The sequence below is a fragment of the Heterocephalus glaber genome, unplaced genomic scaffold (assembly GCF_053883595.1).
Source record: "Heterocephalus glaber isolate CG9 unplaced genomic scaffold, H.glaber_assembly_v1.0 deba00000347, whole genome shotgun sequence".
NCBI classification, from domain to species: domain Eukaryota; kingdom Metazoa; phylum Chordata; class Mammalia; order Rodentia; family Bathyergidae; genus Heterocephalus; species Heterocephalus glaber.
Window position 1 is genome coordinate 44,758,792 of NW_028258143.1, and position 23,582 is coordinate 44,782,373.

A 23,582-nucleotide genomic window follows, 5' to 3' on the forward strand; every position below is an offset into this window, starting at 1 on the left:
ACAGATTTTATCACCTTTACCAGAATTACAAAGATTGATGGACAAAAGCAAGTCCATTCTCTATCCCTGCTTCTCTCTTTAACTTTATTCACTATAACCCTTTCTTAATCTCTGACTCCAACTACACCTTTTTTTCTCAGTTTCTTGAATGAGCTGTGCTCATTCCTGACACAGCCTTTGGATAAGCTGCCGCTTCTGCCTAAAGCACTATCTCCCTACCTTCTACTTGTTCCTGCCTTCATCAGATCTCAGAAAAACCATTACTTCAGTGGGGAAGCCTTCAGTGACCCTTCCAGTTTAGGCTCCTGCCCTTTGCTCCATGTGTACACATGTGCAACCATGTAATCACAGTCAGTCTACTGCCCTTGCTCCTCAGAACAGTGCATGGCATCCAGCACCACAGAGGTGCCTGCTTCTCAGTATACCCCAGCAGTTAGGAAAGCATGTAACACATAATGGGCAATGGAGAACAGTCTTCTAGCAAAATAGAGTCATCACATAATAAGCCTGTATGGGACAACAAGAAGGATTCCAGAAGAGTGGCACTCCAACGTCATGGAGTTTGAAAACCACCAGAGGAGAAAAGACCAAGGAGAAAATGTAAGCAAGTTCTCATGAGATTTGTGAAGTGAACGAAGGTGAAGAAGGTGACTGAAGCAGCCCATTTCATGTCTGATTCTGCGAGAAGTAGGACAGAAGCTAGGAAAATATCTGGGGGAAGGGGGCAAATATGAGCAAAGACATAGAGGAAGAAGGCAGCAAACATGCATACACACACAGAATGGTAAACAGCAACTGTGCTGCATCAGGAGGACCTTGCTATGTGGAGCTGGTAAGGAAGCAGGTGGCAGCGGCCTGCAGAAGGGCAGCCCCTACCTCAACAGCTGCACGCTGGCTTCTATCTGTGGATGAGGAGGCCACCACAGGAACGCGTCATATTTACAACACACAAATTAGATGGTACAGGGTATTTTTTAAAATGGTTGGCAATATAGAATTAAGTTTCAAAATAAGGGTTTTATATGAATATGATTACAAAGTGGTTAAGAGAATAAGGATAAGTAACTTCATGGTTGACTTAATCATCTAAGAAAAGATTCAGAAAATCTGCAGGAACAGAAAATCTGTCGTACGATGCATTAACCACATTAAGTTTTTTTTTCTTCCCATTCAAAAGCAGCATTGGGCAGTGCAGGGTTTGGTTAGACAGTTTCATCAACTTCCCGCTGACCCAGATCCCTTCTGTTCTTCCCTAAATTTTCTACTCTTAAGGTCACAAGATGGATCATTCCCATACCACCTCTGTAAAAAAAATTTTAAAACCTATTATTAAAGTATTCATTTTTATGTCTTACATTTTGGGAGAAAAATTATAAGGCATAGATGGATGAAAAGACGAACTAACAGAATACAAAATCAATATTAAAAAATCCATAGATTTTCATATACCCATAACAAACTAGCCGAGAAAGAAAGCAGGAAAAAGATTATACTCAAGATAGCTTCAAAAAACAAACAAAAGCCCCATGAGTCAATCTAACCAAGACGATGAAAGACCTCTACAACAAAAATTTAAAAATAATGAAAAAAATATTGAAGTCTCCTAGAAGTCTCACTAGAAGATGGAAAGACCACCCATGTTAATGGATCAGCAAAATTAATATTCCTACAATGGCCATATTACCAGAAGCAATCCACAGATTCAACATTATCCCCATCAAGATTCAAATACTTTGTTCACAGAACTAGAAAAAATAATCCTGAAATTCATATGAAAACACAAAAGACCCAGAATAGCCAAAGATATCCTGAACAAAAAGAGCAAAGCTAGAAGCATCACAGTATCTGATTTCAAATTATAGTATAAGAGGTTTGATCAAAACATAGGGTGTTTAAATTTTTTAAAAGATTTTACAGTAAACGACACATTGTCATTAATCTCCTTCAAAACACTGCTCTGTGCTTTCAACACACTTGTCCCATCATTCTTGCCAATTCTGGGAGCAAAGTCCTCTTTCATGAGTATCTTTAGCTGTGCTATTATGGCTGCCTCAATGTCCTGAACCCATTCAAAACGTTTACCATCCATGGTCATTTTGACTCCAAGGAAGAGCCAGTAGTCACATGGTGCCAGATTTGGTGAATAAAGTGGATGAGCACACATGACAATGTTTTTATGAGCCTACCTTTCCATTGGATGGCACTTGGCAACAACATTCAGTGTTATTTTTTTTTATCACCCTTCATAGAGACACTCAGGAAAGAGGACTTCCAGAACTGCTTCAAAAAGAGACAAGAGTGATGCCATAAATATGTTCAGGGAAAGGGGGAGTACTTCCAGGGGGATTAATGGCAATGTGTCTTCTACTGTAATAATTTTTAAATTTCAATATTCACCATATATTTTGATCACACCTTATACTACAAAGTAGTAGTAACAAAAGTAGCATGGTATGGCACAAAATAGACATAAACCAACAGAATAAAACGGAGGGCACAGAAATTAACCTACAGTCATCTGATTCTTGACAAAGAAGCCAAAAATGTACAGTGGAAAAAGAATGGCCTTTTTTACAAACAGCTGTGAGAAAACTAAATATCCATATGCAGAAGATGGAATCTAGATCGCTATCTCTCACCTCCACTAAAATCAATCCAAAATTGACCCAAGCCCTAGGTATAAGACCTTAAATGTTTTTTGTTTGTTTGTTTGTACCGGGGATCAAACTCAGGACCTTGCGCTTGTGAGGCTGGTGCAGTGCCACTGAGCTAAATCCCTGGCCTTGACCTAAACTGTTGAAACAGCTAAAAGAAAACATAGGGGAAGCACCTGAAGCCATAGGCACAAGCAAAGGTTTCTTGAATAGGACTCCAATAGTACAGGAAATAATATCAAAACAACAAATGGACTTACATCCAATTATTAAGTTTCTGCACAGTTAGGAAAACAACTAATAGAAGGAAGAGACAGACTACAGAATGGAGAAGATCTTTGTCAACTACTCTTCCAACAAAAGATTAGTATCTAGAATACATAAAGAAGTCAAAAATTTTAACACCAAAAAACAAATAGCCTAATCAATAACATGGCAAATGAATTGAACAGACACTTCTCAAAAGGAGTACATAAATGGCTAATAAGTAAGTGAAAAAATGTTCAACATCTTTTGCTATTAGGAAAATGCAAATCAAAACTACACTGAAATTCCATCTCTCCCCAGTCAGGGTGCCTATCATCAACAATACAAATAATAACAATAATAAAAATAATAGCTGGAAAAAAGGGACCACTTCTGCACTGCTGGTGGGAATGTAAATGAGTATAACCAACTATGGAAATCAGTATGGAGGTTCCTCAAAACACTAAAAAGAACTGCCATATGACCCTACTATACCAGTCTTCAGTGTATACTAGAAGGAATTAAAGTCAAAATGTTTCAGGGTACCTGAATACCTATGTTTATTGTAGCATAATTCAAGATAACCAAGATACAGAACTGTCTATATGCCCATCAACTGAAGAATAAATTTTTAAAATGCGGTATACACACCAGAGGGAGTATTATTCAGTCATAAAGAAGCATGAACTTATGTTATCTGCAGAAAAATGAATGGAATTGGAGAGCATCATATTAAGTGAAATAAGCCAGACTCAGAAAGAAGAGTATAGTATGTTCTCCCTAATATGTAGAATCTAAAAACTTATGACATGAAATTAGGAAGAGGACTAGCATTAGAGAAGAGGAAGGGAATAAAGGGGAGGGGTGTGAGAAAGGGTAAAAGGAAGCGTGGACATGAATAGAATATGTCATATATGAAAATACCACAGAAATCCAGTGTTTTATTTTACTTTATTTTATTTATTTATTTTTTGGTACCGGGGATTGAACTCGGGTCCTTGCGCTTGCGCAGCAGGCGGTGAAAACCACTGAGCTAAATTCCCGGCCCCAAATCCAGTATTTAAAAAATTTAATAACATGATAAAATATATTTTTAATTCTCATTTTTATTAGTACATATTTGCAGCACATAATGATCACATTCATTGTGGGGAGTTGGTACTTGAACATAACAAAAAGACAAAGAAAACTAACCCAAAAGATAGATATATAACATAAAAAAATAAAAGTGATGAACTGTTTTTAGAATTAGAGGCTATGTATTACTGGGAATCTGGGGATAGCTGTCTGGACTTTGGGATATGAATTAAAAATGCAGTGATGAAGTTTTATGATGTAAGAATGAGTTTCAATCCAGTATCTGGCAAAGAGGTCCAACGTGGCCTCACTACTGGAAATGCCCTAGACCTGGCACAGCAAGGGGGTTCACACTGCCACACCTGATAGCTTGGCTCAGTGTGGGTGATAGTGCAGAGTCTTGCCAAGTCTAGGCTTCCAACTCTGCAAAGAAAGACAATCTCCAACCAGGAAGAGGCTCAGAACATCTCCTTAAAAACTTCCACTCAACTTGTTCCCTCTCTACATTTTCTGCTGTCTACAGTCACCGCCTGGGCTCCTTCCTTGGCATTTTCTCCTCATATGGGACAGAAAAAAGACCCTAAATCACATGGGGACTCAATTTTAAAGAGAAAAATAGGAAATCCTTTTGGTTTGTTCTGTTATGCAACAGAAAAAAAAGGTACAAAACTCAAATTTCATCATAAAAAAGCAAATATTAAAAAGAAAGTTCAAATTATCTAAAAGCTACCATATGCTTTTAAAGGATTTAAGTCCAATATGAATAACAGGGTGTCAAAATACAAATTCCTTATTAATGTTCTCAATGACTTAATGAGAGGAAGAGGTGTACTCTGAAGCTCGTGTCTTTTTAAAACTCACACAATTCCTGCTAAGATGCCAGCCATAATTCATCTCTGAAATGAAAAAAACCTTCACAAGTACTAATGCTTATTCATATTTAAAGAAGAAAACCACTGATCATGCTTTTATTGGACGCAGTGTTATCCAGTATCTCATTTCAGCTTTTAAGCAATGGTTTATTCCCAGAATAACCATAAGACATGTATAAATGGAAACATTAAAAACTGGTTCACACAGTGAGAAAGATGGACGGGGTGGGGGGGGGAGATGTGATAAGAGAGAAGGAGGAAGCGTGAGGGAGTGAAAGATAATATTTATAAGAGCCTTAGACACATCAGGCTTCATTGTAATTATTGAGCAGTCTAGCACCAGCTGAAGCACTTTTAGGAATTATCCGTTCTCATTGATTTTTAAAAGCACATTTTTCCCCACAGTTAACTTCCCTGAAACTTGTATGTAACATACAATATATGGTATACTATAGTTTAATTGAAAGTATATAAGATAATGGTGTTTCTATCTTGTGTTTTCTTTGGCTTTTTGAAACAGCCTCTTACTGTATAGTCCAGACTAACCTTCAACTTGTTATGGAGGCCACGCTGGCCTCGAAGTCACGGGCCTCTTGCCTCAGCCTCCAGAGTGCTGGGATTACTGGTGTGCAGCTTGACAGTTGGCTAATGTTACCTGTCACTTAAGGTGCCAACAAGCCAATAAAATATGCTAGCGCTAGTCTTTCTGAGACACTTAGGGGTAGTATTTTATAAATTAAAGTACCACATAAAACATCCTTTTTCAAGTCCTAATATTCCCATGCTGCCACATCACTAAGAATAACTGATTTTTATTCATTTTGTAATTTCGCTTTTTGTTCATTTTTTCTAAATATAATCCAAAACACGTATAGAGGGCATTAAGAAACCCCAACTCTGGGCTCCAACTTGAGGCTGTCTTCTTTCAAGTCAAACAACTTCCACACTGTTTTACGCTGCTGCCTCAATATGACCCCTCAGTTAAAAAGATCAGATAATTAAACACTAGAATATATATATGCATATATATAAAACTGAACACTAGAACATAAATTCATATGAAGATAATTCCTAACTCACCTAGCTTTCTGAATGTCAAAAAAGTTGTTTTTCTTTGGTTTTTTCTTTTTCTCAGTATCTTGCCAGAAAAATTGCAAATATGGAAACAACCAGCAGAGGGAGTCTTCATTCTCAGCAGAAGCAAATAGAAAATGAAAATGCCATGTTTTGAAAATAACCATAAAATTGTTAACCTTATGTAGTTACTATTTGATATAATTTTAAGCTTGAAGCAAGGTTAAAATATATTTTTAAAATTCTTCACTATTTGAATTTTTAAGATAAATAATTTCTACATCTTAAACTTCAATAAAGATTTCTTTTAGAGAAATATGCTTGTCTGTGTGTGCGTGCATGTGTGTGTGCAAGCACTAGGAATAAATCTTTCCTGAAATTCAAATTCCAAGTTCTCCCTGGGATTGAGAATAGTGATGTCACAATTTCTCTTCAAGTGTTGATCTTACTACTTAAGCTCATTTGACTTCAGAAACTTTATAAAGTAAAATTCCTCCTATTTTCTTCAATACAACTGAGTGCATATGTCCAAACGTGTCTCTAAATAGAGGCTATAATCACTTTCTGACAATGCTCTTTTTTGCTAAAATAATTTCTTAATCCCTCTTTTAGAACTATCTTTAGAGAAAGCATTTTTAATAACCTACAAAGGTAGAAATCTTTATTCTTTCTGGGTGTTTAGTATCTGAAATTACCAAAAGTCTTGCTTCTTTCTTCTGCCCAAAAGAGATTATTTTTAAGATTTGGCCTAGAGGGTTGGGGCACAGCCAAGAGAGCCAGCCCTGCAGACTGCCCCAAGCCAGAGTCTGAGAATGTTCACCAGACCAGCTATTTTTAATCTGCCTTCACTGCCAAGCATGGACCATGCACTGTAGTTTACAAAGTAATATGAGGCCCAGTGCCTCTCTCGTGAAGGTTCAGTCCAGGTGTCCACAGTGCCTCTCTCGTGAAGGTTCAGTCCAGGTGCCCACAGCAGCTGGGTGTCTCTGGAGTCTGCTCTGTGATTAGATCCTAGGTCACAGGTTTATTGTCAGTTATAAGTCTCAGATGCCTCACACTGTGAAATGGGCAAACTCCTGGCAAATTGACATCACTCAATCTTGGTGATTATTCTAAATTTTTGAAAGCAAACTAAGGCAATTATGGGAAAGTTCCATAAAACCTTTATAGTCCCCCTGCACTGTAAGTCACTCTGACATGTTGGTTTAATCACTATGTCTTTCAAACCAGTTTGGGGAAATGGCAAAGAAAAATAAAGAGGAGGGTGGAAGGCAAATTGGCAGAAGAGGTGAGAACTGTCCTGAGTAGAGCACAGATGAGAGGAAAAGGCTTTGGACTATGCCACAGAAAGCAGCATGCAGTCTGTGCCTGGTGACTACGAGGTGGCTCTGCACTGGGGAAATGGGGGCCTGGAACTCAGCCCTGCCTCTGTCAGTTAGTAGTGTGAGCTTTGGGGAAGACACTTACCTTCTCCGAGCCAATTTTCCTCATCTAAAACAGGCTTGGCCACTAACCTTGTAGCGTTATGAGGATTAAAGAGAATGTATAATCACTGCTGAACAGATTGTAGCTGTTTTTATTTCACTGGTCTGTGTGGAGCACAGTGAGTATTCTAAATTGCCCACAGCAGCAAGTTGGAGCTGGATAAAGGTAATGAAAAGGCCTGAGTGTGTGGCTTTTTTCCCCAGACGATAAAACTTGCTGGTGGTGGAGATGGAGGGTGGAGGGTGAATGAAAAGCAACAAAGACCGAAATGTTCAGAAGGAAAGGCCAATAGCAGGTCAGTGTCTAAAGAGCTCACTTTTTAAAATAAAAATCAGGTTTATCCAACTAATAGTAATCTTTTATCTAAACTGCTTGTTGAATGCAGAAATGATTCAGATTTTGGACATGTTTTTTAAATTTTGAAGTAACTGCACATATACAATAAAGTATGGTGGAGACGGGACCCCAGTCTCAACACAGGATTCATTTATGTTTCATATACACTGTATACACATAGACTGAAGGGACTTTCACACAATATTTTTAGTGCACCTGTGTTTTTGACAATAACTCATCACACAAGGTCGGGTGTAGAATTTTCCACTTGTATTTTCCACATGACTTTGCTGGTTTTCAAAAAGCTTCAAATTTGGGAGCCTTTCTGATCAGAGATTTTTAGGGATCCTCGATCTGTATACCCCAACTCTGTGCTGGATCAAAGGTTTACTTGATCCAAGGTGACACAACACATGCTGTCCTAGCTAACCTTCTATTATTACTTCTCGTCTAGTGAAACCATGTTTTAATGCTAGGTACAGTGTTACCCTCTTTGAAATATACAATCCAGAAGTCCCTGACAAATAACTCCTTTGGATATTGTGGTAGATTAACTAATGGTCAACTTGTAATGCCCAGCTGAACTGAATCAGCGTGGTCTGGGCATGAGAATTGTTGAAGGTTGTTGCCAACAGCCATAAAAGAGAACTGGAGGGGAAGATCTTGGCTATTATTTTCTAGAAGCTTGCTATGGCTGATTTTCCTGAGGAAAACTTAGCTATTCTCATAGGAGGAGGAGCTCGGGACCTCGCTGTTGCTGGGAATGGCTGCTGTTCTTGTCAGGGGAGCTCTAATCTTCACTGTGAGCATCACTTCCTGGCTCTAGTACAGATCCCTCAGCCCGGTGGCACAAATCCTGCACCCCACCGGCGTAGGTTTTCTGGCTTCCACCACTAGTCTTTGAGCCTGCCAGGTGCAGATCCTCAATATGGACAAACATGAGACACTGCTGTAGGCTCTAAGCCACTGGCTAGACTCATGGGAGACACTGCCTTGGACTCTAGGGCTTTAGCTGGACTTGTGTGAGACACTGCTGTGGGATCCATGCCCTTGCCTGGATTCTTTGGGCCTCTAGTGTGTGGTTATCTCTTGTGCTCCACTGTATTTGACTTTTTCAGTAAATTTCATAAAATAATCCTATAAATTATGTGTCCCTTGCCAAAACTCTGACTACAACAGATATTGAAAGGAAGGATACCACCTATCTTGTTGCATTTAAATCTATATCCCCAGATTTTTATAAAAATTTTATTAGCATATAATAGTTAGTTTAATCTTTTAAAATTCAAACTAGAGCTTTCCTAAAGTTATAGGAAGGGAACAAGGAGAACAAGCATTTTGAAAACATATCATCCTTCTCTCCCCTGGTAGCATTATATAAAGGACAACCACTTGTTGTTAGATTCATTTGCAGAAAGGAAATTCCTGCAGAAGCTTTTCAGAAGTACAAGGCACACAAAATTTAAATTCTTAGTAACATGGAGATTTTAAATTGTTTATGAAGCTACTAAGATGTGCCATTTCAGAGCTGGGTGTGGCTGTGCACACCTGTAGTTCCAGCTACTGAGGAGGCTAAGGCCGGGTTATGGCAAGTTAGGGGCCACCCTGAGCTGCAGAGTGAGACCCCATCTCAAGACACAAGCAAACAAACCACAGCAATCATGCCACTTCACAGGTAAGGGAAAACAAAGTCCACATGCTGGGCTTCTACTCTGTGTCAAATACTTTTAAAATCTGTCTTATTTAATGTTCACAGTTGTTCTATTGAGGTTGCATCATTACTGTGAAGACAGGGAAGTGGATTTTCAGAAAGGTTTAAAATAATGGGCTCAAAGACACACCTTGACAGAGGAAGGCTTCTTAGCTCTAAAACACACAAGCTTCACTAGGATACACATCCTAACAACTGACTTCTCCGGAAAGAAAACATTTTGTGAAAATAAAAAAACCATCCACTATGTGGCACACTTCCTGAGTAAACACAAAACTAAGCTACACTGTATAAAAATGCAAAGGACATTTAAAAACAACAACAACAAGGTTTAGCAAGAATGAGAACTCTGAACTCTGGGTAAAAAAAGCTGTCACCATGCTCATGACCAGTTCACTGCCATCTTCTAATCAACTCCACTACCTAAACTCAAACTACCACCAGGGACTTCCACTGCCCTCCTCCACATCCCACACCTATTGTTCCCATACAAATAACATTACATTTGTTCAAAAGGCATAACCTTATTTCATGTCTACCAGCACAGTAATAAAAACCCAAGAGACAAATATTTACTGAACGCCTGGTATGTCTGAGGCACTTGTAATGGAGATAGCTAGTTACCCACAAAAGCCACCTTTCCCCTCTACCTTCTCAACGAATTATGACTGTCCAAAAGGACAATATGTTGAGCACTAGGCTCTATTTCCTGACTTTCTTTGCATCCAGAGTTGGCCACATGACAAAATCTTGGCCAATAAGAAATAAGCAGAAGCGCTGCTCCAGGTTATTTGAGTGTCACGTTAACATACAGCAAAGGAAGCCAGGCTTTCCTTGGTCTTTCCCATTCTCTATGCCAAGACTCTGAATAGGATTACTGAAGATTTGCATTTATCTTTCCATAAAAGGGAAAAAGACCCACAGTAGAGAAGACATAATAGAAAGCAAGGAGTTTTGCTGCCTAAAGACACTGAAGCAGCCGATCCCTCCTGTAAAGTGAAAGAAAAATAAATCCCTTTCCTGTTTAATCCACTGTCCTTTGACTTTCCTGGATACATGAAAATAAATCTGCCTATAACTGACAAAGCACTTTATTTAAAGATCTAGTCCCTTAAAATATTAAAATTTAATTGTAAAACAAGCAAATGTTTTGAAAGCCAAGTACTACAGGATATACATAAATAAATGATACACAGAGAAGACACAAAACCAAATTTTAAAGCCTATATCAGCTACATACCTATAGATGGCTAAAAAGGTTCAAATAGGAAGAAAATGTTCAAATGGGAGGGGAACAAGGGAGGGGGGAATAGGGGAAGGAAGAAAGAGAAAAGAAAAAAGAATAGAACGAAAAAATGGAAACAGAGCTTTTGTAAATAAGGAGGGGAAGAGGGTTTGAAGGAAGGGGAGGGGATTGGGAAAAAGACAAAGAATCAAGATACATTATGTACAGGTACAAATTCTATATGATGAATGTGATCATTATGTACTTCTAAAGTGTACCAATAAAATTAATTTTTTAAAAGATTCAAATAATACAAAAGGTAATAATAAAACTGATAACACAGGCAGTGTTATTACAAATAACTGAATTTACAAATGAGTAACAAAGGCATGCCCACTGATTCTTGAATTAAGACACCATGAAGACAAATGTGAGTAGAAAGAGTTAGAAGGCTTTAGGATGAGACCACAGCCTATGCTGAGACTTAGACAACAGACAGCATTTGGGAAAGCAAAAGCACAACCCTGGGACCAGACGTCAGAGCCACAATGTTAAATGTCATTTAAAGTGCAAGCAGGAAGCAGAGTGCTGGAGTAGAGGCTCCCCACAAAGCTGGGCGGGCTGAGGGGCACCCAGGCCTGATGCACACTCTATGTCTGTGTATCTGCACTGGTTTTGTACCAGTTTAAAAGTTTCTGTGGGAAATACAGTGAAATGATTTGGATTCTTTCCTCCAGAGCCGTGGTGGTGAACCTATGGCCCATGTGCTGCAGCCAGCTATTTGTTGTCATCGAAAGCTCTAAAAGGTTCACCATCACTGCTGTAGAGGAACATTTTTTTGAAAAACACAGCAAAGATTGGTCATTGAGAAGGATGGTTATATCATAAATGATTCTCTTGTATGAATGGAGAATTAGATCTCACAAATGCCACTGTATTATATTATACAATTTTCAAAAGGATTTGAATCTTAAGAAAAAGTAAACTGTAAAAAATTATCACTTTTTTCTCTTAGACTTTTAAAGGCGCCATTGGGTCTTGTGTACTTAAAAACATCTATGAATATAGTATGGATAAAGAATGCAAAAGTACTTGCAAATGTAATTTGCAAAACAATGTTAGTCTGATAGCGATATGAAACATGTTTACTCACAGAATCAAGAAAGATATGGACATCTGGCCTTCTGACTTTGCAGGGTTTTTATAAAAGACTGAATTTCATATTGTATTTATACTTTACAATGCTTGAGTCTTTTATTGATGCTGGAAGCTTAAAATGTGTACTTGATGCAACATGACTATCTGGATGAACAGATAAAACTTTCCTGTCTCTCTCTCTCTCTCTCACACACCCACACACACACACGCACAAATATACACACATTTTGCTGCTTACAACTGCTTTTTACATAAAATGTTAAATATACTAGCGTATATAGGAGTTGGTGGAGGTACAGAAGAAGATGAAAGAATTTGCCTAAGCTAATTCCTGACTTAAAGATGAATGGTAACTATCCATAACAGAAGACAATTTCATTAACATATTAATTTCAAGAGGTAAACACATATCTAGGAGAAATATACTGGAAGTCACAAGACTTAGATTCTATTTCTGGTTTTGCCATTGACCTTCTGGATGACCTTGCATAAGTCACTCAACACTCAAGAGACTCAATCTTCTCACTTACAAAAAAAAGAATGGAAGAAAGAAAAAAGGAAAAACCACAACCTAGTAGTTATCTGAGAAAAATACTATAAAGTAAAAGATTCATTTAGTGTGCTTGGTGAGGGACATGATAAAACCCTCTTCCCTAACACTTTGATTCAGTGGATTCAAGAAAAGCAGATCCTATTAGAACTAGAGGAAGTCAAAAAATTCTTTCCAATTTACTTAATAGAGTCTACCAATACTTTCTTCCTCAAAGGTCAAACTTGCTCTGTTACAAAACAAATTCATAGCACCTTAAAGACAAAGTTTAAAATTTAAATTCATAAACATGCAAAAGAACTGGAGAGACATTTTGATCCAACAAACTGGCAGATATAAATAAATAAATAACAAACAAACAAACCCTGGTGTTACTGAGCACTTTCTGAAAAGCTCTTGGCCTTACAAATTATTAGGATTTAGCTGGTAAAATTACCTTGCAAGAGCCACTGTTCAGGATAAGTAAGCTTCATGCCAAACCTACAAAAAAGCACCTTCCTTCTTTTGAAAATAAGAAGATGCCCCTCAAATACTCTGAGAAATGCTTCTATTTATTATTAAGATCACTTTAAAATATGACAAGAAAATGACAAGTTAATTACAAGTGTGGAAAAATTTTCTATCTTGAAAGAAAAAAAAAACTTAAATCATGGTGTGACCAGAGCAGATGGATGGTTTTTTAGTCAGAAAATATCTAATTCTTTCTTTTTAAAAAAGTGCGAAAAATATCCAATTCCTAAATAAAAGATATTCAAATTTTCAAAACAACTGAATAGACAAATGGGTCCTTCAGGAGTTAAAACAATAGGCAAAAGAGAGCATAAGTGCTTTCAGCAAATGATGATGAGAATTTAATGTCTACTTACTGAAAAGGAATAACACAGAATTGGGCATCAGAAATTTTGACTTTTATAATTATAATAAAATCCTAAAAAAAGTATTAAAAATCGCAATAATGTGTCAATCTAACATCAAAGATAATCACACCTTTCCAGAGTAATGTGTTTCCTGCTTGGCAATAAATGCTAAAAGTTTTCTAGCCAAATTTTACTTCTATCAATCTCCCCTACATTAACTGCTCGAAGCCCTTGAAAATGATAGCATCTATTTCTATTTTATATTATGTCTGAAAAACGGAAATTATTTAAATATCTTACTATAATCATAAAAACATAAAATGTATTATTATTTCATGGAATTATAGACATAAACATAACTGAAGAGATCGTTTACTGAAAATCCCTCAGCCATTCCTCTACAGGTACAGATGTAAAGACTCTGAGAGTTTTAGTGATTTGCCAGAGGTCACACAGCTAGTAAATGGAGAATCCAGATGGTACGCTTTCTTTCCATCATCCCAACACATCATCACTAAAAACCACATGACGACAGTTTCTTGTTCAATCTAAATTGTAATATTAACTAGAGAAAGAGTATTCAAATATAAGAACACAAATTGGATACATGTTAACATACCATTTCATGTTCCCAGACAATTTATATTGTCATTATTAATGAAAGTCCAATCCAAAATAAAGATTCAAACTCCAAGCAAAATATTTTAATTAAATTTTCTTAAGAGAAAGGCATCAAGAAAGATAAAGAACACATGTTGGCAAAATTATCATACAGCTATTTCAGTGCCAAAGTAAAATGTCCCTAGTAAAGAGTCACCTGGAAAAAAATAAATAAACTGAAAACTTAAAAATTAAAAACAATAAAAAAGCCACTTCTTTTAAAAAAAAGAACCTTAATTGTTCGATCTGTCATGTTTCAAGTAAATTAAAACATGACCTTTGACTTAACAGAATGCACTGGTTAACAGTTAACTATTAAAAGTCAAGTTCAGAAATAAACATTACAGATTCTAGTGTCACCAAAACCATTCAGAATGCATTTTGCCAAAAATTGTCCTTTAATGTGTTCATTCTCTGTGCAACAGATTTGATTATTTAAGGAGCTTAACACAATGTATCTTATTTGGTGTATTTGCAAAAGAAGTTTAATACGGCTAAAGTTGCATGGTGTATATTTCACCTTATAAAATGCCATGCTACAAGTAAAACAGTAAAGTAATCTTAACAAAAAACTAATAAATATTTTTCATACATGGGATTGATTACATTAATAATTAACAGAAAGCACTTTCAGGGGGAAACTAAATGGAAAGTTTTTCTTAAGTAAACAGAAAGAAACTCAGTAGGAATGGGTACAGACCTGATGATAATAAACTTGTGCCACAGGCTTGAAAAGTAGAACAATTATATATTGCATTTAACAATGAAAAGACGATACACTATGAATTATACTGAAACAAAGAAACTGTTCCTTAGCAAACAAATATTAATCATAACAGATTTCCTATTGACATAAAGGCAAATTGGCCTGAGGTTTCAGTGTAAGGAAAAAAAGGGAAAATTAAAAGCTTCTAAATACAATTTCTAAATCACAATGACCTGAACTTTAGACCAAAGTGCTTCTACATACATGTTTTCACTACAGCAATAGTCTGAAACAGCACTTTGTCCCTCAGTTAAATTACAATAATATGTCTTGTAATTAATTATCCATGGCCACAATGAATTACAGCTTACCTCAAGGATACAAAAGTGTCTAACATATTAGTAAGCGCACAGTAATGAAAAAAGAAAAAAGAAAAATCAAAGAAAAAAAGGCAAAAGAAGTCACATACCCTTTTCTGTAGAACTATTGGCGTTATTGCAGGCAGAGTGACTCTCCTCGCACTCAAACTCATGCCTGCTCTCCCCACAATGATCTCTTCTGGTAGATCGGGGACAAAATGAAAGAAATCTTTAACGGTTACTCCTTGGGAATCTCAAGACTCAGTGCAAAGAAACAACCAGGGAGGTAATAAATGTCACCCTGCTTATGTGATTCCAATCTACCCAAAGCCAATTAAGGATGGCTGTGGGACAGGACAAGGCAGCAACCAATCAAAGCCCAGAAAACCCCGCCTTTGTCCTTGGAAACACATTCTGATACTTTTGTTTATGATATTTAAAGAACCAGATTAACAGGCATCTAGTTCGCTTAACTTTTTTTTTCCAAAACAGTGCAATTCAATGCCATCTTTGTTGACTAGGCAGTTATGTTTTCACTGAAGCGTTTCAACATATGGCAGATAAGAAACTATTTACATTGGTCTATTTAAAATATATAAATATGTATATGAGCTGAATTTATTTATGCTATTTGTAAAATAAATAAATGGGTAAATTGGAAAATATTATACAAGGCACAAATATCCTGAAGTTAGAATTAATATAAACTGTTAATTTATATGTTATAACAGAAGTTTTTAAATACATATTCATACATTTCATCTCTCAAGAAGCTAAAAATTTTATATTATGGACCTTGCAGCTATCCTTGAAGTCACACACTGGTAAATATTACCTAGTAAACATTATCCTAACAATTAGGCTAAATAATAATGTTAAAAATAAGGAGTATTAAACTATAATATCTGAATCTTAAACATATGTTTTTAAAAAGCACGTATCTGTATAATTTAATATATTTCATTCAATTAAAAGCACTTAAGAATAGCTACTGCTTAAAGCTGTCTTAAACCTTTTATAACCCTTTGCATTTTGGTAGATGGTGGTGGAGGAATATAGTTAATATAAACAAACACAAACATCTATTTTAAGGGCATTAATTTGATCCTTATCCAGTTATGTTTATCATGGTATTTTTTTTTCTTGCTTGTTTTTTTTTTGACAGTCTATGTTGCACAGGCTGACCTTGAACTTACAATCCTCTTGGCCTCAGCCTCCCAAGTAGCTGGGACTATAGGCATAGGCTACCCTATCATAGTCTTTTCAAAGGAAATTACCAAGAAAAATCTATTCATATGAGAATTACTGGTTACCATATGTGAAGTAAAAGATTCTAGTCTAACCTTTAGTCAACAATAATAAAGGCCATAATGACTATATAATTTCAAGACTATTATCCATGTTTGATGTTTTCTGTTCTCTTTTCTCAATTTAATTTTGAATGTTACAAAACATTATTTCAGGTCTCAAAACTCTCATTGAGGCTCCACCATAATCAAAGTCATGTATTTCACTAAATCATGACTCAAAGGACCCACTATGTGCAAGCATTCTGTTAGACAGTACGAACACACTATTGCATACCATTGGTCACTGTTTCATAATGGAATAGTTTATTAGTTTTTAAATTAAAACATCATATTTGTAGAGAGTTGACACTAGAAGTGATTAAATGTTAAGTACCAGATACACCAAGGAAGAAAAATATATACATTAGGGGTGAAATCAGGGCAATTTTTAAGAAAGAAATTACATTTGCTTTGAAAAGTGATTAGGGAGGAAAGAAAACACATAAATTGAAAACTGATACGAATATAAGTGAAAGTTTCAAAACTGAATCCAAGGTTTGAAGTCTAGGTGATTGGGAAGTTAGAGATGGTTTACAGCACACTTTTGAGCCTGCTAAACAATAAAATTAATCCTTCATGTCAAAGCAGTGTTCAGGTCGTGGATCTATCACAGTGCACCCTACCTACCCTATAAAGGCTTAAAAATATGACAACTAACTGCTGAAGTGTGACAGGTCATCTTTTTGGAACACTTGGAAATTGGAGTTTTTAAATTTTCAGTGAAAAACATGAAGAACAAAATCTGGCCTTTTGTAACTCTGTTACCCAAAAGGTAACTGTCTTTGAAAAATGAAACTTACATTTACTTTCCTAGTCAACAGACTGAAAACTAATGAGATGGCATGCACTCTTCAGACAGGTGGAGTCTCAGTTTTCAGTAATCCTTTTCAGGTGTTCATACTGACTATGTTTCATCTTGCTCCCTAGTTATTTTAGACACTGATTCAAAATTTAACTTTAGCCTGTCCTTTTTATCATTATTTATTACAAGTGATATTGTCACTCACTAACCTTGTCATCTGAGACTTCATTTTCTTCAGCTGCAGAAAGGAACGTAAAAAAAATTTTCAGAATTGCTGTGAATATTGAAGAAATAAAGTTTGTGTAAGACTTGGTAGAGACCAAGGCAGATGCTGAAAAACTACTTTTTACGCTCTTCCTATAAAGAGTCTGGCCAGGGATGGATTCTCCTTAGACAGGTCTTTCATCTCCAAAAGTGAAATCTTGACAGAAGAGGGATTTTGTCATTTTACAGGGTCAACAATAAAGTATTATAAAAGAGTACTGAACATTATTTTGATTTTTGCTCAGTATTTTGGTAGAGTAAATTTTGTCAAAGTGTGCATATTAATGTTTCAACTGAGAATAGCAAAAATAACTATTACGATAGTTCACAATAATAATATTTATGTGAACATACAATATGAACCAGGCACTGGACTCATTTTCATTTATCTCTCACAATCATGAGGTAGGCACTAGCTCTTCAACAGAGGACAAAACTCACCCCAGAAGAGCAAACATCTAAGAAATGGTATCAAAGAGGAGCACACACTGCAAAAGAACTTCCCTGAGTTCATGATGTCTGTAAGTGAGTAAGTCAGGGTAAAAACTCCATTTGAACCTCTTCAAGACACTCCAATATACCTCTCTACAGTCTTCTTTTCCATATGATTCTACATATTTTGTGGAAACATCAGCATAAAATGTCATCTTCATCTAGCCCTTATTTCTGATGTACCAATGCACTTGTTTGTTTCATTTAGCCACTTAACAAATACGGATTGAGGGTCTTATAAAGTGCAGCCTATGCTATATGCTCTAGGAAACTTCACAATTAATTAGCTCCTAATTTCTGCTTACCAAGGGATCTGACACATGGCAACAGATAAGCAATTAGTCAAAGTAGTGCAGTGTTGAAGGTCAGATCTGGGCAGAAGAGGAAAGCTACTCAAGTACTGGCCAGTCTCTGCCTAGTTCCAAACCCATCGTTTAAGCTTCACCTACTCAATTTCAACAAAAACTCCTGTAGCTCTCACAAACAAGTTCTGCATTTCCATCTCTTTGCTCATAATGGTCATTAGTTCACTAAGCACCATAAATCTTCCATGGTCCAAGTCAAGGCATACTTCCTCTGAAAGTTTCATTTTTCATTTGTATCCTTCAAGGCTCTCTCCTTTTTATAGCATAAGTTAACAGAATTGAAAGACAAAGAGGGAGAGACAATAAACACGTATCAATTGCCTACTACTGTAAGTCATTTTGTATATTATTTCAAATAACCCTGCAAAATACACATTATTTAATCCCATTTTAGAGATTCAAATAATATCTACGCTTTTATACCATCAGTTTAATTTTTATTAAATAGCCTTTACTGGAACTTCAGCTATTGTCCTTTATTCTGTGACTCTATATAATTTTTTTTTTTTTTGGTACCGGAGATCGAACTCGGGTCCTTGCGCTTGCGCAGCAGGCGGCGAAACCACTGAGCTAAATCCCTGACCCAACTCTATATAATTTTGAATGTAGGCTCCTTGACAGCAGGGGTATATTCAACTTCTCTCTAACTATCATATAATGCCTATTCAGTGGCTTCATATAGGAAAAAAAAAATAACCCATAAGGTAAAAGAATGCTTTTTTTTTTTCTGGTACCAGGGATCAAACTGAGGACCTTGTACTTCCAAGGCAAGCGCGGTGCCACTGAGCTAAATCCCTGGCCCAGAATGCTTCTTGATTATCAAATACCATAAATATCTTTTTTTTTAGCCAAGCAGTCTCCCACTTTACACAAGATACATCTTGCTCTGGCATTTCATCTGTGCCACACATTGTGTCACTGTCTACCCATTCCAGGTGGCTCCTTGCACATGCAGGTTCGTTGTCTCCCTCAAAGACTTCGATCAATTTTCACTCTACCAGAAGGTAACTCTTTCATTTAGATTTTACCATCCCTGTTTTGCATGTTTGTAGGAGTGAAGCTTCTCTATTTCTCATGTTTTGTCACGTGCTGACCAAGCACTGCCTTGATAATGTAATCCTTTCAGAGACTCTAGTTTTTCTGCAGAAGGAAAATATAATACTGAAGGGTGAGGCCCAGCTCTTATTTCCTCTGCCTCTCCCAGAATCATAGCAGAGAGTTCTCTGTACACAGTAGGCATTATGTTCACACACAAGCAATGTGGAAAGACTAGTCACTCCAGTTACACAGTGGATGGACAAGCCTTCTTTCTCATTTAACAACTACTAGCCTTATGATTTATTCTAACAAAAGCCCACAGTTTTCTTTACAAAATTTTTAGGTATTCTTCCACTCTTTGACAATTCTTTCAGTGGTCACTAGTGTGAACACTAAATCTAAGTGTTCTAAGAACACCAGTTTCAGAAAAACCTTATAATAGATTCTTATAGAAATTAACATAAAATGTAGAATTAGATCATTAGATATAAACCCAGACACATTAGGTGGCCCAGCTCATATCAGTCCACTAGACATTTAATTTCACTGAGTATATAACATGGCAATGGTCTTTTCATTTGATAAACATTACCTTGATCACCACCATCCTATTTCTCCCTTTACTGTAAAATTTGTTGCCTTTTATCAGGAATGTCTAGAACTTCTCAGTTTAAACCTTAATAGAAAATGTATTCTTTCAAAGAAAAAAATTGAATGATTTATAAGCCCCAGTGATGAAAGAAAGGTAGGCTGTTTTGTTTGTTCTCTTTATCTAATCTCTCTAAAAGTTCAGGGTGTTTTTCTTAGGCACAAACTTGAATATTATATACATAATATTGTCAATTCACAGATCACTCCAGTAATTTAAAATGTACCTACCTGTTCTATACCTGAATCTGTTTTCTAGGGGCATCATCCCTGCCTATCAAGGAACCATTGCGCAAAGGAGAGTCGATGACATGTAATAAATACTTACAATAATGTATTAAATGACTATAAATAAAGTACTGTAATCCTAAAAGACAAAAAAACACCCTTTTATTATGAGAAATCAAAGAAGTCCCCAAATGGACACAAGATTCTAAAATGAAGTTAATTCCAGCTTAAAAGAGAACAAACCAATGTACAAAGATGAGTCTGGAAAAACAAGGAGGTCCCAGATGAAAATGGTGATTCTGCAACACGCTGAAGAGTTTGACTCTCATGCTGGAGGGCACAGATATTTGACCAGAATTTTATCTCAGTCTGGAGGATGATCTGTGTTGTTTCTAGGAATGCTGAGCAGAAACAAGAAGCACCATTAGAAACATGAAGAGGAGGAGCCTGAGGCTAAGAGAGAAGTGCAAATTACAGATTAGGAAGAAGGCAAATTTTTAGAGGGGTTAAGGAGGTTAAAACAGCAGGATCAAGTGGTCAAGTATATATAGAAGTTATCAATCTTGTTTCCTGTATATTAGCTGATACCATAAATTTTAAATAGAAGCATAGGCCAGAAAACTATAAATATCGAGTCTATACAATATTCAAGTCTGTTCCTAAGAAAAATACTCTGAAATTTTAGAGTTTACCTAAAGAGAACAGACAAAATAAATGCCTATCATTCTTCATGCCTCCAAAAAAATTAAAATGACATGAAATAAAAAGAAAAGGAAAGGCCAGGCATAATAGCACACACCTGTGATTCTCAAGCTCTGGGAGGCAAGAAGATCACAAGTATGAGCCCATTCTAGGCAACTTAGTAAGACCGTGTCTCAAACTTTAAAATTTACAAAAGAGCTAGGAATGTAGCTCCGTACGAAGGCCTGAGGTTCAATCTCTAATATTAGGGTGAAGAAAAGAAGAAATAACTTCTTTGCTAAGAAAGAAGATATGGTTTTCTTCTGGGCTGGGATAAAAATGATACTTTAAGTATAGCATAAATTAAAGGAACTTCTAGAAACTACAAAATCATTAGGATTAAATTTTTTAAAAAAACAGCCAGAACCTGTACACACTGACTTAGTATAACTGTCTTACATGTTTTATTTGTTTTGTCCTATTAATCTGGTTGCTTATCTGTATGTCTGATAATTAACTTTATAAGGACTTAGAAGATAAATAAATGAATCTGATACTGGCAAAGGAGAGTGGAGGGGAAGGGGAAAGAAAAAAGAATTGAGATGTGTTATGTATAGGTACCAATTCACCATAATGAACAATGAATGTAATCATTACGTACTGAAAATATGCACTAATAAAAATTTTAAAAAGAAAAGAAAAATGACCATAAGGACACATGCAGAGAAACTATATGAGACAGTCTGGTCAACAGAGAACTACATGAAAAAGATGAGGCAGAGAGGTAGAAGGTAATAAAAGCCCCAGCCCTCTTTTGTCCCCAAGATAAAGACCCTAGAACCCCACCCTAAAAATAACCACAGTTTGTCTTATATAAAGATTTAAGATAGGGCCTGGTGACTTAGCCCAGTGGTTCTGCCGCCTGCCTCACAAATGCAAGGTCCCGAGTTCAATCCCTAGCACCAAAAAAAAAAAAAAGATTTAAGATAACAAGGATGCAGAGACTGAGGCAACACACAACTTCCAAAAGAAACCTTCCCTGCTTTCCTCCCCCAAAATGGACTAAATAAGTAAGCTCATATTAAAATAAGATGAGAGAAGAGTAAACACTCTTTAGAGCTCTTTAGAGCAGTTGTCTAAAGTAACGTTTTTTGTTGTTGTTGTTGTTACCAGGGATTGAACTCCGGACCTTGCGCTTGCAAGGCAGGCGGCAGAACCACTGAGCTAAATGCCCGGCCCTAAAGCAACTTTTAATCCAAAGTTCTGTGGACACCACTGCCTTCCAGTTAGTTATTACATGGGATGGAGAATACTCACAGAATCCTGGAGTAAAGAAAATATAAATCAACTTTGGAAACCCAGCCAAACTCACTAAATATAAAGGCAAAGACAATGTTCAAAATTTTACAAACATTTAAAATCTTGTTCTCATGGGATCTTCTTTAGGAATTTACTAGAAGATAAACTAGAGTCATCCAAGAGATGAATGAAATAAACAATGGAAATGAGGAAAGGGACAGGAATAAACATTGAGACTAATTATGGTACTAAATTCCAGTCTAGTATGTGATTATGTTGCTATAATCAAATGTAAGTAATACGGCCATAACAATACGGAAATGATAAAACTTTCTTTAAAAAGTTGAAAGTTGGAGTAGGAAGAACAAGGTATATAGCATATAAGCTGACTTTCTTGGTAACTAAGATCAAGAATGTTATTTAAATGTAATCTAAATTTGATAAATCATACAAGAACTAAGTAATTTATTCTACAGTGCTAAAGTCAGCTGGCAGAAAAGGACTCACATATTGAAAGGAAACCAATTTTCAGCTGATTCATAAAGCATATCCCATTCTATTCCATGGGAAAGAGAAACGACGTAATTCACAAAATATGAAGACAAAGAGTAGACAAAGACATGTGGAGTAAAGAAGAAAGGAAGGGAGGAAGGGAGTGAAGGAGGAAGGAAAGAAAGGGGGGACAGAGGAAGAGAAGGAGGGACAGAAGAAGGGAGGGAAGGAAGAAGAAAAAAGAAGGGACCAAGGAAGAGAGGGTGGCAGACAAACGCCAATACCATGAACTCCAGGGATAGCAAGCATTAAATAAAGAAGCAAACTCTGTAATGCTGAATGGGTCATCATTCACAATAAAAAATGAATAATCATGGATATCTAGGTATTCTATAATATGCATTTGTAAAACAAGCTCTATACTAGGTATAAAGAGAATCAGATAGTAACATTTTAATATACTATTATCCAGCCTTCTCAACACAGGAACCACAGAGGATTAAAAACTACATAAAAACGTAAGTGGGCTAACATAGTAAAATAGATTTAATTACTATATGAACTATAAAGTAAACTCAGAGAATATGTTTCCTCAACTGGTGTGGCGGCGGGGCGGGGGGGGGGACACCTTGATCTCATTTGAGATCAAAAACAGAGTCCCAGTAAATTCTAACAGTGGAGGGAATACAGGCAACAGATTCTAAACAAAATACAACAAACGAAAAACTCACTATTAAAATCTGGGGTCTAGCATTTGAAAATGTTAAGGCTTTTCAATAAATCTATAAAAGGAAGCCGGAAATTTAGCTCAGTGGTTCTGCCACCTGCCTCACAAGCGCAAGGACCTGAGTTCGATCCCCAGCACCAAAAAAAAATACATACATATTAAAGGAAAAAATTAAAACTGAAATTATACAATACCTACATAATGGGTAAAATTAAAATACTACTATA

The 23,582-nt window shown here is 36.3% G+C and overlaps 1 protein-coding gene across 2 annotated transcripts in view; it reads right to left on the reverse strand.

Annotated features, from left to right (window-relative positions):
- Window positions 1–23,582, reverse strand: part of Grb14 (growth factor receptor bound protein 14) — a 137,848-nt gene that overhangs the window by 70,450 nt on the left and 43,816 nt on the right. The window contains exon 1 of one of the 2 annotated variants that reach the window (XM_004835844.4): window positions 15,081–15,301. The exons of the other annotated variant lie outside the window; for it this stretch is intronic. Coding sequence (XP_004835901.1) covers window positions 15,081–15,143 — 63 coding nt within the window. The 5' untranslated portion in view covers window positions 15,144–15,301. Of the gene's footprint in view, window positions 1–15,080; window positions 15,302–23,582 lie in introns of those variants that run through there. 2 annotated transcript variants of the gene reach the window in all.